Source organism: Epinephelus fuscoguttatus, linkage group LG14 (genome assembly GCF_011397635.1).
Source record: "Epinephelus fuscoguttatus linkage group LG14, E.fuscoguttatus.final_Chr_v1".
Lineage (NCBI taxonomy): Eukaryota > Metazoa > Chordata > Actinopteri > Perciformes > Serranidae > Epinephelus > Epinephelus fuscoguttatus.
This window is the reverse complement of record NC_064765.1, coordinates 21,266,218-21,285,320: the sequence shown is the minus strand read 5'-3', so window position 1 is coordinate 21,285,320 and position 19,103 is coordinate 21,266,218. Positions and strand designations below refer to the sequence as shown.

At 41.3% G+C, this 19,103-nt stretch overlaps 1 protein-coding gene across 1 annotated transcript; it reads right to left on the bottom strand.

Annotated features, from left to right (window-relative positions):
• Positions 1 to 339: 339 nt before the first annotated feature.
• Positions 340 to 12,580, bottom strand: pkdccb (protein kinase domain containing, cytoplasmic b). Its single transcript, XM_049595746.1, has 7 exons — positions 11,859 to 12,580; positions 11,028 to 11,153; positions 7,370 to 7,641; positions 6,990 to 7,069; positions 6,579 to 6,686; positions 1,667 to 1,843; positions 340 to 1,308 (listed from the first exon to the last, which is right to left on the bottom strand). Exons 1-7 carry the CDS (start codon positions 12,465 to 12,467, stop codon positions 1,202 to 1,204), a joined length of 1,479 nt encoding a protein of 492 aa, XP_049451703.1. The 5' UTR covers positions 12,468 to 12,580; the 3' UTR covers positions 340 to 1,201.
• Positions 12,581 to 19,103: the final 6,523 nt, after the last annotated feature.

The window sequence follows — 19,103 nt, the reverse complement described above, 5'->3', positions numbered from 1 at the left end:
GTCGGTAAGTAAGCTAATTTACATGTATTAATTAAGGCTCATAATGAGCTCAGCATGAAGGGGCATTTGAATGCATTCCTCTGGTATTGTGCAAACTCTGCGGAGCACCAAGGGTTTGCGGTCTCACCCATTCAGATGGGATACAGATTGTAGGTGTGGGGGCACGCGAGCAGATAAAGGATTTAAAACACACACAAAACCAAGTCAGTATACACATGCAAGTTTCACCTCCCCCACTGACACACAGAAACACACATGAAGGTGCTAATGAGAAATAAACAGGCTGTTAGTTATAGTCAGGCTCAATAAAATAAAAATGCAAATGACCACAACAGGAAGTAGAAACAACACATTTATATAATTACAAAATTGTAAAACTGTACATTTACAATAAGTGAAGTATAAAAAAAACACTGACGTGAATAATTTTTCATTGAAAATAAAAGTTTCACCCACAAGGTGCACTTAAGCTATAATGCACAATCATGTAAGAACAATTACATTTCATTCGATCATATAAATATTTATGAACTACGCAATAAGAACTATGTTTACAAAAGTATGTAAAAACAGACTGCTCTGGAATGGTTTCAATCATCTTTGCTCATTGTTGATGTGGAAATGCTTACATGGTTGTTGCCATCTCATACCACAGCACAGCTAAGCCAGGGAACCATGAAAAAACAGCCGCAACCTCAGCGCATTAACATCAAAGTGTATTTGTATAAGAGCTTGTTTTCTTTTCTCGTCCTCAGGCTTCAAACGCTGAGCTGCAGCGGCTGTTCTTATTACCTCTTTGGCTTAAAAATCCTACTACGGGGACCAGCACACATGGCGAATAAAGACAAGTTAGAGAGAGCGAGGAGAAAAAAAAAAAAAAAACATGTCGAGGGCACAAGGCTCTCCCTCCTTAATTGTACCTGAAGGGAAATCCCTTTAAATAGTAGTTGGCAGAGGCAGTGAGCTGGCAGGCAGATCAAACAGTCACTGAGCAGAAGCCCTATAAATACATCACATTCACTTGCCTCACTTCAAACGCCTCCTCGACCCAGCCTCTATGCTCCTCCTGCAAATCCACAAAGCTGAGCGGCGTTCGACATGTTCTCGAGGAGTTCTCATTCTAAGCGCTACATTTTGCGTGTTGTGCGTTATCTCTTATCCCACTCCATTAGTTCCACTGAACGAGACTGTTCTGTTTGTGTCACACCGTGGGAGTCTCGGGAGCTTTGGTTTTCTTCACATACACCTCTGATGTCCCATCAGGCACCAGATGACTGAAGCTGCTCCTGAAAGAGGCCAGGAGGCGACCTGCACAGCATGGAAAAAAAACAGAGGCATGTTAAACACATCTGCAACACCAATAAAGCACACGTCTTGACTTGATGTCCTTAATAAGCGTATGCATTTCAACATTTAAAAGCTTCATCACGAGATAAAAACAGCAGCAGCTGAGTGTGTTTACTCAGCAGTCGTACTCAGACATGATTTTATGGGTAATTATACACGCTTATTACAGAGTACTTTCAGTATTGGGCTGATTTAATTTATGTAATGACTTTCACAGACTAAAGTGAGCTGGAAACATGTAAAAAAAAAAAACACTAATGTGATAAAAAAAAAAAAAAACATTTGACAAACTTCCAGAGAAAGCAAAAGCTTCACTAACCCGTCCATGTCTTCTGCCCGCTCAGAGTGAAGCTGTTACACTGGGAATGGGAATTACAGATGTACGCTGCCTCTTTGGCGCTGTGGACCGACAGCACGCAGCCCTGCTGACTGTAGGACGGCCAGCAGCGGTACTCCGCGTTCCCAGAGGTCCCCATACCTCGCATCACGGTGTAATCTAACCACAGAGGAGGAGACGCCACTTCAATACATGAGGCTACTGAAAGATTTTAAAGCGCTCTTGGAGGATAAGATGAAAGTTTAATGATCCCTGCGGGGAAACTGATACTGAGCAGCATCCAATGAAGAGAATACAGATAAGAGCATGAGGAAGGGCAGCGTAGGGAGCAGGTTGGAGGTGAAGATGCAGTGTCTTTGTCATGCAACTACAGAGCTTTTACCAACTCAAAGGGATTCCTGATGTGGTTATGAATGACAGGTTTAAAGGTAAAAGATGGCAGTTTTCCAACAATTCTAATGTCTAGTGGCTACTTCCTGGCAGTGGTAGCAACAGAGCAATCTGAATTTTTGTTTGCCAAAGACAGATTGTTATCATGATAAAAAAAAAAAAAATACAAAAAGTGGTAATTTATGTAGACCTGTGTGTCCTGTGAATATATTACATAAAAAAAATTAACATATAGTATGTTTTGGACATCTCACAGCCCTTAAATGTGCCAAAAAATAACTTCTAACCAAACTTTTTGCTATATCTGATGCCTGTATGTGTTCAAAAGAAGCCAAAAAAAGCTGATATGAACCTTTAGATTCACGTTTTAACTATTGCTGCCAGTTTATATAACGAAAAAGGCTTTAACTATTTTTTTTTTCATTATTGATTTATTTAACTATTTTTTCTCAATTGTATGGGTTATAAAAAGTGAGAAAATAAGAGAAAAATCACATTTTCTTGTAGTCACGTCTTCTAGAATCCAAGATGACGTCTTTTGTCTGTACAAAACCTTAAAGGTTTTAAATTTTCGCTGAAAAAAAAAAAAAAAAAAAAAAAAAAGGCAGAAAGAAAGCCCTCACAACAAAAACCTGAAACCACAAAAACTTTGGTATTTTAGCTTGAACAAAGCCAAAGTATAAAAACTCAAGTCGTTTTTTTAAAAAATCGTGTTAATGCCAGCCTAGAGCCTTCCGTGTAAAAATCTGACACCATTTTGAGCTTCTCTCCGACAAACTGTTGCTCCACTCTGAAAAAATCCCTTCGCTCCACCTTCCCCCTGCCCAACATTTGTGTTACATTCATCATTATAACTCTTTCAGTCAGACTTCTTGTGGATCTGGCCTTAAATCATCTGCAACACATTAGCAGGAGCCATGAGAAAGAAGCATGCACACATGTGCCTACACACACATACACACACACACACACACACACACACACACACACACCAGAGCAGGACAAAAGCCTAGTCTGTGTGTCCGTACGGAGGAGGCACTCTGTTACTAACTGTTAACCTTCCTAAATGGCAGGAGCCGGTGTGTGTGTGTATATGTGTGTGTGGGAGTATTGTTAAGAGGAAAAGGACACGAGGATCTGCCTTCTGGGTTTGAGCAAAGGGAACAAGGAGAAGGAGTGTTTTCGAGGATCCTTCTCAGGGGAGGGAGAAATGAGGCCTGTTGGGGAGCTAAAGGGTGGCAGACCTCAGCTGTTGAGGAGACAGAGACGAATGAATATAAGCTCTTGTGTCGAAGATGAAGGACAGGAAGCGGGAAGACAGCCTTCCTTTCATTTTGATATAAAGCATTAATTTATTACAGAGCTCAGGACCTAAAATTTAGTTCCTTTAGTGAATGAATTCTCTCTTTGCTTTTTAGCACATGACTAAAATTCGTACTTGCAGCAGCAGCCGTTTTTAAGAACCTCCGTCTTTACCAGACTCTGGCCTCCTCCATCAAATCACAAATGATCTCAGCTGTGGAAAAGTTACATCCACATTACCAATGAATCTCCATCTGTCAGCAATTTCAAATTAAGACTTGATGAGCGTCTTTCTCACTAACACACACACGCGCGCGCGTGCGCGCTGGCTTTGTTCGACTCTGAGCCGTGTTGCCATTTGGCTTCTTGTATCAAGCTTAGTTGCGTCTTTGGCTGCGATGCTCTCTTTCCCCCTGCTCTTATAGGGGAGACATATTAATGAGCAGATGTGATTTTTATTACACAATTGCACAATCTTTGTTTGTTTGTTTGTTTCTCTCCTCTTGTTGTTTAGTCATTATAGCAACAGTTGGACATTTTGGGGAATGTGCTTATTGCCTTTTTTGGTGAGAGTTAGAGGAAAAGATTAATAGCACTCACATGCCTGCGCGCTATATGTGAAGCTAACGCCAGCAGCTGGTTAGCCTAGCTTGGAACAAAGACTGGGAACAGGGATACAGCTAGCCGGGCTCTGTCCAACAATTTAAAAATCCACCTACGACGTCTTAAGATCAAAAATTAACATATTATATCTCATTCCTTTGATTAGTAAATAATTTGAATTGTTAAAATGAGACGCTTTCAGATGCGGCACTGTATCTTAGCCGTTAGCTAGAACTTCTTAAGACTTTCAACAAAGTCTCTCTAACATGCTAAGTGACGAGCTTTAAAAGGTCATCACTTAAACGTCACATACACACAAACATGGCAGATTAAGGTAAATGTTAGTTGATGGTGGATGAAAAAACTTTTTATCAATCCATGTATTGCATATCAATTTCTTTTGCTTACATGTAATTTGTTGTAGCGCATAGGTTGTAAGCGTTAGTTGCTCTCCACACAGAGAGACCTAGATTAGTTAGAACAGTTGCTTATTAGCATTAACCCTGGTAAAAGGTTTGGTAAAGTAATATCTTAGTGGTTTGGGGGAATAGATTCTCATAGTGTGGTCTGTGGCACCCTGTCAGGGAGTCCATAAAAAGTTTTGAGGTTCATCAAATTATCATGATATTAAAAAAATAGATAAAGTTTTTACAAAAGGCTCCATAGCTCGACAAATAATATTTTATTTTTAAACCAAAAATAGTTCATAAATTGTGTTTTAATTAACCAATCTGTTGACTATTTTCCTGTGTGTCCCGATCTTTCACGTAACTAAGAATATAAAAAGGGTAAAAAAAAAAAATAGGCTACATCAAATTATTTAAAGGGACATACATGAGGGCGGCCCCTGGTGTATTCTATATCCTGTTCAGGGTCCTTGGCTGAAAAAAAGATTTAGTTTAACAAATGATGATAGTATGTCTTTGTGGTCATGCAAATACTGGAAACAACTACTGACGTCACACTCTTTGACACACCCTTTTTATGGTCTCCATGTTGTTTCCACATCACAGCTTAAAAGCTCTGAATGCACCAAAGATGGAAGAATGACTTCTTGACTCGGGAAATGGAACCATTCGAGGAGCACGTGAATGCAACTTACTGTAAAATTTAAATTAGTAGCCTGGGCTATTATTTGATTAAGTCCCTGAAATCAACAGGCCTATATTTGGGACAGGCCTTTAATTCCTGTCGCACAAAATTGTTGCTCAGCAAAGATGGGAAATACAATCAAATAGTTTATTTAAACCGGTGTGAATATTACTTATAGCTCCGACAGACTCATCAGAGAGAGAGTGAGTTACGGCCCACGGCATATCGACACACCACCTCTTTATTTTATGAGAAACCCTGTTGATTCTTTTGATCTGAGGGATATGAATAACTTACAGGGTAATGGACACATAATTTGAAGTCGCCAACAACCTGGTTTTGTACATCTGAAGAACTTCTTGGCAACCAGACCGGGCCTCTAATAGAGACAGGCCTTTATTTGTCAAAATGTGTAGCCGTTTAATTTGGACTAGTTGAATTGAAGGTTTACGGTAACCTTTGGACAGAGCCACGCTAACTGTTCCCAGTCTGTATAAGTCAAGCTAACTGGAACATAAAATATGTCAAACTATAAAATAAAGAAACCTAAACTAGGTTAACTAAACTAAATAGAAAAATGTTACCAAGCTTTTCCTCCACCCAAAAGTGACCTCTGTTTACACAAAACTCACATAACACACACAAACACATTTTCTGGGGTCTTATCACACATGCACACACACACACACACACACTTTCTGGGGTCTTATCACACACACTTAGCAGCAGCAGCAGCAGCAGCAGCAGGGTTGTCTCATGGCACCTCCTTGTTAAACTATACATTCCCTCCCGGTGTCAGCCTCATCGCCCTGGCCTCTTTACCCTGAATCTGTGATTAAATTCACAAAGCGCTGCTATATAAACAGTCCAGCATCTGGGGGGACGGAAAATCTCACCACAGGAACGCAGCCAGTCATTCTGTTATTAATATTTCATAGAGCTGAGAGGAACGGCAGGAGGGGACTGACGGGGGCTGCAGTGGACTGAGCGGAGGCGAGTTGGAGAGAAGAAAAGCGAAGGACGTTCAGTGCTTATATAAGTAGGACAAAAAGTTTGCAAAAAAGTACTTTAAAGTATGTTTACCTAAGTTTTTATAATGTTAAGAATTACAAAGTTGGACAAAACGTTCACAAAAAAATCTCATGATTATCCTGAGAGGTTAAACAGAATAGCTCGATGTAATCCCAGCACTGTTTTTTTAAATGAACACCGACTGTGCTTTCTGAGCCAGAGATATGCAGGATTAATCCCACTTTGTTGGTCTTGTCCTCTCATTCCAGCTGCCTAATAAACCTGTCAAAACAGCCCGAGCGGGAGAACCCCAACCCCCTCTCTCTCTTTCATTTTTTTAAAGATACAAAATGAAAACAGAGGTGTAGACTGTCTTACTTTCCTCTAAGAAAGGGGAGGATATAAAAAAGCCATGCATTCTCTCCAGGAAGAAAAGGGCCTACAAGAGGGCCCACTGTACTTTATAAAAAGCAGCCTTCATTCCACGAGCTCTTACCTCTGATTATTGATGGAGGCAGGTTGTCCAGGTGCAGGCCAGACTTGTAGAGGAGGAGGATGTGTTCAAAGGCCTCCAGAGTCTGATTGATGTCAGCTTTCAGCTCCCCTGGACACACACAATGCATTCAGATCTCTTACCGATTACAGGCACGAAGCCATACTCCAATCAAATATGGATGATTTGCTTTTCCCCTCGCTATGCTCTCCTGTTTAATCCCTGTCGTGTGATCTCTACAGATAACAAATTGTATTCATTACCTTGTAACATGTCATGAAGCATCTTGTCGAGCTCATTAAAAGAAGCACTTATACCGAGGCATGTCATTACACGACTGAAATAATGGAATGATTCCCTGTCTGATCTTCGCTACTGAACGTCCTGTCATGTCAAGACGACTCTCGTCCTCACCTGTGGAGTTCATGATGTGGTCTACCAGGTGTGTGAAGCCGGGTGGGGCCTGGTGAGGCAGCAGGTAGGTGAAAAAATACCTGGGGCCGGGCAAAGACAGCTCAGTCACACAGACGGAAAGACAGACAAGCCCCGTCACATAGTTCCCACAGAACATGACTTGTCTCACACTGGTGTTAAAACAAACACACTCCATAAAGCTGTCGGTTTTAAACAGAAAAGACTTTTTTTTCCCACTGAAACTACCAATTTATTCATCACACACATCACAGTCTTCACCACCAAGAGTCGGCTGAGCCTGTGTTTAAACAATCATCCATGCAGCTCCTCCATCCATCCATCACACGTCCATCATGTCGTAAAACTGTCACTTGTCTCACCTGTAGGCATTGTAAATGTTCCTCTTCTCGTTCAAGCCCTCACACACTCCCTGCGCCGAGCATGGCAGGGTGAAATTTCTGTTTGGAAACTGGAGGGTGCAGTCAGCGTCTGTCTGACACGTTGTCTCCTCGGCGCTGGCGTCGTCCAGGTCTGTGAGCTTCAGCTCGCCAGACACAGTGACAAACTGCCGGGGCTGGAAGTCCAGCAGAGCCACAGAGCCCAGAGGAGACTGGGAGAGGAAGTGGAGCAGCCGGACCAGGTCCAGACAAATCTGGGAGGAGATGAGACATGCCAAAACCTGATATACTGGATTGATGACTGCTGAAGTGCACAGACATGTAGCCAAAGATCATCATATTGTGCTAACTAGAAGTATTTTATAAAGCATAAATGTCAGACATTCACTGGTTCCACCTCTCCAGTGTGAGGAGTTTTTCATTTTTCAATTCAATTCAGTAAAACTTTATTTATCCCAAAGGAGATTCTTGTGCCAGAGAATGCTTCAAATTATTGTAACCACAATTTAACATTCAAACCCAGAACAACCATTGGGTTCCCCAGGTCAGGGTCGCTCACTAGGCCCGGTTTTGCTGTGTTATATAATTTCAAATATAATAGTTTTGAGTTTTGTTATATTGGTAACACAAAACTAGCAGTTTAAAGAGGTGCCCTTGGGCTCCTGCAGCTTCTAATTGGGAATGGGACCACAGAAGGTGCACAAATAAAGTCATGGTTTCAACTAATGGTTATTTCCATTGTCATTTAATCTGAATACATTTCTTCTTTTTATTATTTGGGCCATGTGATAAGTATCAATAAAACACCAATGATAATTTACTAATGCCCAAGCTGACACATCCAAAACTAGGGATGCATGATATTGTATATTGTCATAATGCTGACATGTAACAACTCATTTGACGGATAATCGATACTGATATCGATATATCCACTTTTTTCTCTACCTAATTTAGTGATCATCAAGTCTCTTCTGTTGTGGAATTAACATCATATCATGCATGCATACTCTTATTGTGATGTCCCACCAGCAGATGGAGACATGAAATACAATACTTTCCAATGTGCATATTATTCATTCATTGTGCAAATTTAGAAAAAGCACATTGGCCGATTCTGATGATATTATTGCAAATCCCTATTCGGAAGACCAGGTTGTGTCCAACAAACATTCCAAAACCCAAAAGTTCTCCTTCTACCATCACAAACGACCAAAAATGAGAAAATTCCAGAAATCTGGGATTTATTTCTGCTTAAATAAGGTCTTACATGATTATATGATGAAAAAAGTCTCCAATGTAAGGTTTGGTCTGTACTATATCATTTTAAATGTCATATTTTGAGTTATGTTACGTTGGTCAAACAATTTAAACACAATTTAGCAATTTAAAGAGGTCCCTGTGGGATCAGGCACCTTTCAATCTGACACTTTCTTAATTCAATTATGGCTGCAACTGACTGTTATTTTCATCGCCATTTAATCTGATGACCATTTTCTCGATAAATCATTTGGGCCATATAATGAATAACTAATAAAATGCCAAATATTATTTCTTAAAGCCCAAGATGACACATTCAAACAGCTGTTTTTGTCCAACTGACATTCCTACACCCAAAAGTTTTCCATTTACCATCACAGAAGACAGAAAATAAAGTGAAGATTTGTTCATCCGTTGCGAGGATTTGTTCAATTTTTGCCATGCTATATGATTTTGAATGTAATATTTTTGAGTTTTGTAATGTTGGTCTGACAAAAGTAGCAATTTAAAGAGGTCCCCTCGGGCTCTGGAGGCTTTCATTTGAACATTTTATAGATTAAATAATGGCTGCAACTAACTGTTATTTTCATTGTCATTTGATGATCTGATGACTATTTCTTGGATTAATAATTTGTCCAGACAATAAATAATTAATAAAATGCCATTTATGATTTCCTAAAACCCAATTTATGTTTGCTTAAAATAAAGCCTTAAGTGATTGTCTGATAAAATACAAAAAAATCAAATTAATCAGTAATGAAAATAATTGCTACTTGCAGCTCTACTTTTAGCTCCTAAATTGCCTTTAATTTTAGTGTTTTTAATGTTATGTTTTATTGAGCTTCACAAAATTAACTGATGAAAGTTCATTATACAACTGTGCACAGCTTTTTCTGCCCACCCAACCACTACCGTCCACAGCCACCCTATCTTTGACAAGATAAAGAAAAGAAAAACAAGTTTCAAAGAGTTACATGGTTACAAAAAGGAAGTTGTGCCATCTCAAATTAAGATTTGCTCTGGAAATCTAAACAGTCCCAGCATGTCAACCACTAGTCCCCGAAGCTGCCCTTGTTGCAATAAGATCTATATGCTTCTGCCAGTTTTGACAAAGTTGTAGGCTACTAGAGTTTATCTAATGAGATGTAGCGTGACATTTCATTTAACCAGTGTAATACTATCGGAGGGTGATCAGATTTCCAGTTTTTGTGTTAAAACACAATCAGTGCATGTTCCCCATCACTTCCTGCCACTTGTTGTTGAATAAAATCCTTTAGAAAATGCTGGAATAACCAAAAAATTCTTGGTGGTCAAGCTAAACACTGACTTGTTTTCTTCCTAAGAAGGTGACACATTGAACAATGTAATTGAGTTTCATGATATTGCTAAAAATGGTGAAATATAAAAACCCTCAGTCTCGCAAAAACACCGAGTTATTCACTTTTAAGACGTTTCGGCAGCCACAGTTGCGAGCCATTTCCTGAGACTGCTTTTATAGTTCCCTTTAAATCCTACAATAAAAACAGAAAGAGAAAATAAGTAGGCGACTAAAGGCAAAATAAAGGCATTAGCCACGCACTGACAGAGCATGAAATGATTCTGTCACACTACAAACATAGCTGCGGTGTTAGGTAATGCTCCGAGTCTCTTGGACGTCACTTGGTGGGATCGAAGCACAGTAATAACAGGGCTGGGTGAAACCGAACACCCCCGGATTACTGTAGCCTGCGCAGATGCAACGTAGCTGAAAGGGGCCGAGCAGCTCCAGGGGGGTATTATGAACGGCTATTTGGGTGATGCAGCAAAATGAGGCCCCATAGCTGAGATGATACTTGCAGACGGCGATGTTACTTTTGCTAATCCAAAAACAAAGCGTGCATGCCCTGACATTTTTTCCCCTTCTTTCACCCATTCTTTCTGTCTCTTCATCCGTGCGCAAACACACACACACACACACACACACACACACACACACACACGCTTGATCCCTGGAGTGTAAATTCAGCCTCTGTTGACTCCCACTGTGAGCATACCTGTGATGGGGGTTGACTAAAACAGTGTGTGTGTGTGTGTGTGTGTGTGTGTGTGTGTAAGTGTGTAAGTGTGTGAGGGATGACATGACATTCCTAGCCTGCAGTGGATTAACTCCAGGACCCATCTCCATTCCAACCACGGCCTGATCAAATACACTGAGGGACAGATGTCAGACCTCCAGGAGTTTCATATGTCCACCTCCCTCATCTCTCAGCCTTCGTCTCTCTTGCCAGGGGGGGGAGCGAGGGCTTGCACAGGGAGACTTTCAGCCTCCCAGTGTGCAGTGTGGTGTAAAAGGATAAATGGACAGAGCATGCGTATCGACAGCTGAAACTAACTCGCTTACCCTGAATCTGTCCTCCCAGGGACTCTGGAGCAGCTGGATCATCTGGAGAGGATTCCCCTGCTCCAGAATGACTGTGACACGCCCGTCCTGTCCTCCTCCTCCATCTCCTGCACAGTGACCTTTGAGCTGTGGGTTAGTCAGAGAGCAAAAAACATACATCATGTGCAACTGTTTGTTTTTGCATTTGAACTCCACAGAAGGTGTCTGTAAGCTCTCAGGGTGACTTGAGAGGACATGATGTTCTGCCAGCCGTGCTCTCGGCCGCTCAGACTTGTGACAGTGAAATCACATTTAGCCTGGAGGAAAAATGTGCTCTGTGTGTACGCTTGTGAAATTAATCGATTCAGCTGCCGGACATACTGCTGGAGAAACCCAACTTCCCCGTTTAATTCAAACTGCTTCTAAATTGGGCCGTAATGGTTTGAGTGAATAAACTCTGTGGGGGTTTCAGATGCAGCCGGGGATAGTGCAGGGGACAGAGGCACATTGTCTGCTCCTGCCAAACTGGACCCAAAGGTCAGAAGAGGGTCAGTGAATTTAATTTAATTACATGGGAAGGTCCTGCAGAGCCAGTGAGGCCTTTCATCCAGTGCACTGTGTGTGAGACAAAGGAAAATGTGAGCAGGGCTACATCATGGATTATGGAAAGTTATGATAATCCAGCAGCAGCTCCAGGGTTTATGCACCACATTCAGACAACTTTGCATGAACATATATTATCTATACCGTTGCTTACACATTTGGAGAGCAACCTTTATTTTTTATAGTGTGTAAAATCTTTTTAAAAAGTCTTGATATATGCACACGAGGCAGACAGAGGGAGTATTTTACCTTGATGACGTTTGGATGCTGCAGCCTCTGCAACAGCACTATTTCTTTCTTCAACTTATAAGAAACGAGCTCGCGGCAGCCTCGCGGGTCTTTAAAATCCTCCACACACTTCCCCATGTCGATCCCCTGCTCGTTGACGAGTTTTAAGGCCACATGCTGACCCCCGGCTAGATTTACTTTGACAACCAGTTTGGTGTATCCAGACCCGAGGACCTCTAGCGCCCGCATGTCCACCAGAGACTCACAACCCATTTCATCCAAATGCGCTCTCCTGGAGCCGTGCGTGATCTCATTCCACAGACTGTAATCCACACTCGTGTCTAGTGTTTGGTCATGTCGACTTTCCCCGGGTAGTCTGTTTTCCTCCTCCTCATCATCATCAGGTTGGAGCAGCGGAATAATTTCTCTGCGCCTCTCGTTGAGTTGGTAAATCAACGCCCCGCGGAGCGACGCCAGCTCCTCCTCATCACCAGCAACAGTTGCATTGGGAAAGTGAGAAAACCTCGCTCCAAACTGCTGCACGCTGCTGATCAAGAGTGACACTAGGATAGAGAGAACCACGAAAGCCAAGAGGGCAGCCGCGCGTAAAGAGTTGCCCATCCCGGGCATGTTCCCTCTCCGTGGCACGGAGACACTGCAGCTGACGGAGGACGCGCGGACGGCCGCAGGCTCGGATGACCGCTGAGCTCCGAGTGAAATGACTCCTGACTTCTCTGCAGGAGAAATGATCAGCTCCTTGTTTCCACCTCCCCGGGAACTCCCTCTAGAGGTGTGTCCTGTGCGCTCGTAACTTTACACCCGCTGAACAACTTCGCAGGAGAGCTCGACCTCATGTTGTCACTCAATCCGCGTGTTACAGGCTCTCAGCAGCTGATTTTACAACTGCAGTCAACACGATGCGTCTGTGCATGAACAAATACAGACCAGATAATAAACTAATTTAATTAACACAGACACAGAAAAAGGAAAATAAATAAACAAAAATAAATAATAAAAAAGTTTGCATTTAAATTTAAAATGTGCTTTGAAAAACCCGACATTTTAATTACCATGCTGATTAATTTAATTTAGAATTAAAGTTAATTATAGCGTCATAATTTAAACATATCTTTACAGTATATATTTAGATTATCAAAAGATAGAGGGAGAGGACTGCTGTCACCTTCACAATCTGTCCAACAGGTGGCAGCAAATTACCTTCTTGTCTTCACACACAAACACTCCTCATAAACACTGATTTATTACTAAGTAAAGTTCAGTCAAATCAATCAAACCATTGTTTATTCAGGGAGAATTGACTAAGCATTAATCTCTTTTACAGCAATGCCCTGAGGTCACATTCAAAGGCCTAGAAGGATAGAAAAAATATGATAGTAACTGTTAGGAAATGATGAAAAAAAGTCCATAAAAACAAATAAGTAGCAGCAATGTCAATCAAGAGTTATAAACAGCAATACAAGACAGTAAAAAGACAAAAAGTTAAATAAGAAAAATAAAGTCTGCTGTAAATTCAATTCAATTCAGTTCAATTTTATTTATAAAGGCCAATGTCACTAATCACAATTTGCCTCACAGGGCTTTACAGCATACAACATCCCTCTGTCCTTTGGACCCTCACAGCAGATAAGGAAAACTCTCCAAAAAATCCTTTAACATGGAAAAAGAATGGTAGAAACCTCAGGAGGAGCAGCTGAGGAGGGATCCCTCTTCCAGGACGGACAGACGTGCAATAGATGTCGTACAGAACAGATCAACATAATAAATTAAAAGTAATCCATAAGACAGAATGAGACATAAAGAGAGACAGAGACAGACAGATGGATGACCACCAACAACAATAAAAATGGTAAGATGTACTGAAAAAAATTAATTAAGATTCAGATTGAAGGATTGGAGGACCAAAAGGGAGGTCAATAAAAACATGTGCTTAGCCAAGATTTTAAAACAGACATTGTTGATACACATCTGATATCTAATGCAGGGGTGTCCAAGTTCTTTTTAAAATGGGGAACCAGATCAGATTGTGTGAAAATACCTGGGGGCGGTGATGTAGTGGAGGGTATACTCAGATATACGGGGTATACCCACTTCTTTTTCCTATCCAGTTACAGTATACTCACCTATCAGCTAAAAAGCCATTGTAATAGGAAAGTATGCCCACTTCCTCATCAGTAACCTACCTATCTACCAAGTAGTACACCCACCTCATCAATTACCACTACACCACTGCCTGGAGGCCAGCTGCATCTCGCATCATATAGGCTATAGCATTGCAGATGATCAGGACAGGATGTTCTACAAATATCTTGGGGCCTCGCAGGCAAATGGGAACCATGAGGAGGCCACAAGGAAGTCAGCCACAGCCAAATACCTACACAGAGTAAGGCAGGTCCTGAAAAGTCAGCAGAATGGAAAGAACAAGGTCCAAGCCATCAACATGTACGCCCTGCCAGGCATCAGATACCCTGCTGGGATCATGAGCTGGCCAAAAGTGGAGATGGAGGCCACTGATATCAAGACAAGGAAGCTTTTCACAATGCAAGGGTTTCATCTCAAATCCAGCACCCTGAGACACTAAGTGTAGCAAGGGAGGCCGAGGACTGGTGAGCATCAGAGCTACTGTCCAACACGAAACAACCAAGATCCAGGAAAACATCAGGAAGATGGCCCTCAAAGATGAGCTGCTAAGTGAATACCTCAGGCAGCAGAAACCCGAGAATGTAGAAGAGGAGGACGACCCTTCATGGAAGAACAAGCCTCTGTAAGGCATGTACCAACCAACAGAATAAGTGGACGACATCAAGAAATCCAACCAGTGGCTGAAAGGTTGGACTGACAGACAGCACAGAAACACTAATCATGGCAGCAGTAATGGGAACTTAGTACAAGATCAATAGAAGCAGGGGTCTACCACAGTAGACAGGACCCCAGGTGCAGGCTGTGCAGAGATGCTCCTGAAACAGTTCAGCACACAATAGCAGGGTGTAAGATGCAGGCAGGATCAGCGTACATGGAACGCCATAACCAAGTGGCTGGCATAGTGTACAGGAACATCTGCACAGGGCATGGGCTGGAAGTCCCAAGGTCAGAATGGAAGACACTTCCTAAGGCGGTTGAGAATGACCGAGCTAAGATCCTGTGGGACTTCCAGATCCAGACCGACAACCTGGTGATGGCAACCAACCAGACATTGTGTTGATTGACAAACAATAAAAGAAGGCAGTGGTAATAGATGTAGTGATCCCGAGCGACAGCAACATCAGGAAGAAGGAACATGAGAAGCTAGAAAAATACCAAGGGCTGAAAGAGGAGCTAGAAAAGATGTGGGGGGTAAAGGTAACAGTGGTGCCAGTGGTAATCTGAGCACCTGGGGCTGTGGCCCCCAAACTAGGAGAGTGGCTTCAGCAGATTCAGGTACAACATCTGAGGTCTCTGTCCTAGGAACAGCTAAGACACCGTGCAGAACCCTCAAACTCCCAGGTCTCTGGTAGAGGACCGAGCTTGAGGAAGACACACCACACCTCATATAAATAGCACAAGTGCAACTGTTTTGTTTTGCAATGCAAAAGTATTCAACTTTCCATCGCTCCTGAAAGCAGCATCCCTACTCGCTGTTGACTTTCGCTTCTTTACTGTGGCCACATCACATCTGCTACCTAGTAGGAAATGTCTGCTGTTAGGTAACCGTTAGTTTGCTTGTTTACGGTCTGTTTATGGAAACACATTACTTCTGCCTGCGTACCTCCTACTTGGTGCATGTCTACACACTGTATGATAGTTCTGCCATCTTGAGGTGAATGGGAAAAATGCAAAATGATCTTGCTTGATTAACCAATAGACTTGTTGTGTGGCGGGCCAAATATAGCATATTGTGCTAGACGAGCTGTGTGTTCCAGTACCCAAAAAGATTTAGTATGTCCCAATACATACTATGTCAAATGCAGTATGCCAGAAATACCAGGATGTTCTACTACATCTGGTCTAATTTTGCAGTATGCAAGCCAGCATGCTTTTCTGGCTATTCTGACCCACAATCTTCTGTACAGCGGACGATATGTTACATGGACTGAGCCGCAAACAGATGACAGCTGATTGTCAGAAGTCACAATGGCTGATGACAGGGCATTTAAGTAAGTGATGACCAGTTGAATTGTAATAATAGGAATATTGAGTATTTAAGTGAACAAAATAATCATAAATATTACAAACAACAAAAGGAAATGACGATGAAAATAACAGTGACAGAGTAATTTCACTGTCGCAGATATAATATCTACAGTCTTACAGTTATAACTTTAAAGGTAAATTACATACTGTACATTGCAAAGTAACAACAGCAGAGCTCTCCAGGTCGATCTCTGTCTCTAGTGAACCCAGTAAGAGGTGTTTTTCTTTTATGTCCAAGGTAATGGAGAGGGTCAAAGTTCAGTTCAGTACGTATTTTTTAAGGGCAGCTGCAATACTTACTAAAAGTCAAAAGAAAAAGTATGTGATTCGGAATGCACCCTAGCTATGGGAAAATTGATTCGCGGGCCAGACTTTGGACACATCTGGTCTGATGGCAACTGGTTTCACAATTGTGGAGCAGCAACTGCAAAGGCTCTGTCAATGCCAGAAGAGAGGCTAGTCCCAGGGTAATGTTCTCGATCTTTTGAGAACCAGTCAGCCTCCTTGCAACTACATTTTTCAACAGTTAATAAAGATTGGAGAAGACCTACATACAGGGAACTGCAACAGTCTTGATGTAATGAAGGTGTAAAACACTTTTTCCGTATCATGAAACTACAGAATTGGCTTGAATTTGGAAATTGTTCACTGATAGTAACTGTTTTTAACATCAGAACTGACAGAGCTAATCAAATATAACACCAATTTACACGTGACACATATCGGATGAGGAGGCCTAGCTTAGATGGCTCCTTTAGTTTTGTTAATGTTTTGCTAAAGTATTAAATATATCACTGATCAGAGGCCTTGCAGTAACGTACCACATTGCAGAAGTTCACAGAAACACAGTGTTCTGCTCTTTGTCTCCACACAGACCTTTTTCTGTATTTCCTGCTGTATCTTTATTTATCCAACTGTGTTTGTTCCATGGATCTTAAGGCAGCACTGGAGCCGTAATGAAGCGTTTCCCTTCGCATCACTACTCACTAGCAGAGATCTGCCACAGGAAATTACCATGGCTGTCACCTCAGTACCAGCCAGAAGCCAAACCCCCTCTCTTCAGCCTCTCATTATACGTGTGTGTCTGGTGTATCCAGTACGTGCCTGTCAGGCTTTGGATACGTGTGTATTTGGGTGTGTTTTTTTTTCCTTGTGTGTGTGTGTGTGTGTGTGTGTGTGTGTGCAGCTAAACAGTGTAAGTTAATCAATGTCTGAAGTCAACAAGGCATTAGCCATGTCAGCTGCAACACAGGCTGTTCAGGAAACTCCATGCCAACCACCAACACAGCAGCCTTTGTTGAAGCTGAGGACAATATTGCACACAAACAAACTCGAGCATGAAGTTTGTGAATAAAGTCTCTGAGCTCAAAGGTCAGTTATAGCTTTCAGAGCTCTCAGCTGCATCCTTTGAACATGAAGGATGAGTCTCCTCTCCAACACAGTTTTGATTGATCTCCTCTCTCATCTAGCAGCTCTCAATGAGTCAACCCATTTTACTATGTATGAATCAGATTTGAACATCATGACTCACTGAAGCACTATAAATTAGGCTGCACTATTGAGATAGAAAAAACAGATACTCTCCACTGTCTCTGCTTCTCATTTAAAATCATGAAATAGCACTTTGATCTCTCCCACCAAACTTTCTCACACCCTCCTTTTCTCGATCTTTGCCTTTCATCTGATAAATCATTTCTTTTTCCCCCCCAAGGTGGCCCCCTCAGACACAAGAGCCCAGCGCCATGATTCATATTTATAACCGGAGCCAGACCAGCGGCCGCCTCATTAGCAGCGAAGCACACAGGTCTGCTGTGTCACAGTTTCTCCTTTCTTTTGTGCCGCTCTGCTTTGGCTCTCACTTCTCTGAATAGAAAGCCCAAAGTCATATTCGGCTTTTTCCTTTTTTATTCTTCTCTTCATTGTGTAAAAGCAAGAACATATTCTGAAGACACCAGCACTCAGTTTACTCCATTTTGTCTTGGGAAACAGTACTGTGATGCAAAATCTATGTCTTAACCAGACCAAAGCTTCAAAATCATTTGTCTGAGTCTCTGTAGGAAACAACTTAAGTTGATTTATTAAAAAGCATTTGATCTAATACTTGCCCTTCTTTGTATTGCACTACATTTCAGAGTCAAATACTTCACTATATAATGACTGAAGGCTTATTTACAGGTGAACATTTTGCATAAATAAGATAATAATATGATGATGAATAACTAGACTAATAAGGCACCCTTTATATAGTGTTTATTAGTGGTAAAGTGATCATTTACAAATCCTTAATAGATCCGTTATGAGTTTTTATGTTGAAGAATGTTAGGGTTTGTGAAAAAAATTAGTGCTCTACTTTTCTATTCATGCAGTAGCAATTTTAGTAAAACCTTATTACAGGCTCACTCCCTTATAAGTCATCTGGCCTGCACCTTGAAGAGTTAATAAGTAATTATTTATAGGTGTTTAATCCATCAAATCTGATGTTGAAAATGTTGTTTTAATGCTTTTTGGTCAAAGTAGGGCTGAGTGGTGAAACGGCACAGCCACTTTCACAACCTGGCAACCCAAAAGTTGTTTTTATTACTGGCTAATAACTGATCTATAAAGCATCAATAAATGATTAATCATTAACAAAGCCACTGGTTGCTATGGAAGCCCATGTCCACCAATGTAATGAAAAAAAAAAAAAAAATCCTGTAAGTCATTATAACTAGCTTTCCTTGCACCATCAGAGGCAGCTGTTTTAATTTCGTCATACACATGTTAAATGATGACAACAAATGTCTTTCTATTCTATTCTGTAATAATGACTTAATATCTCAAAATAATGACTTAATATTGTTCCTCATTATTTTGATATAGCAAGTAATTGTTGTGAACAAGTTTCTCCATGAAAGGCAGTATTGGGTAGTAACGCATTACTAAGACATTACACCATTACATGTTACTAGTAATGTGTTTCAGCAATAAAATTACTTTTTCCAGTAACAAGTAGTGGAACGATTTAATTACTAATTAGGCGTACTAATACAGTTTCAGTGATAATATTACTGTTATCCCTAAAACAAATAATTCGGTATA

Coding starts and splice junctions, on each gene's coding strand:
- pkdccb (XM_049595746.1), bottom strand. CDS start 12,467: ATGCCCGGGATGGGCAACTCTTTACGCGCGGCTGCCCTCTTGGCTTTC. Junction 7,642..11,027: donor CCTGGGAGGACAGATTCAGG/GTAAGCGAGTTA, acceptor ATCTCCTCCCAG/ATTTGTCTGGACCTGGTCCG. Junction 7,070..7,369: donor AACATTTACAATGCCTACAG/GTGAGACAAGTG, acceptor GCCCGGCCCCAG/GTATTTTTTCACCTACCTGC.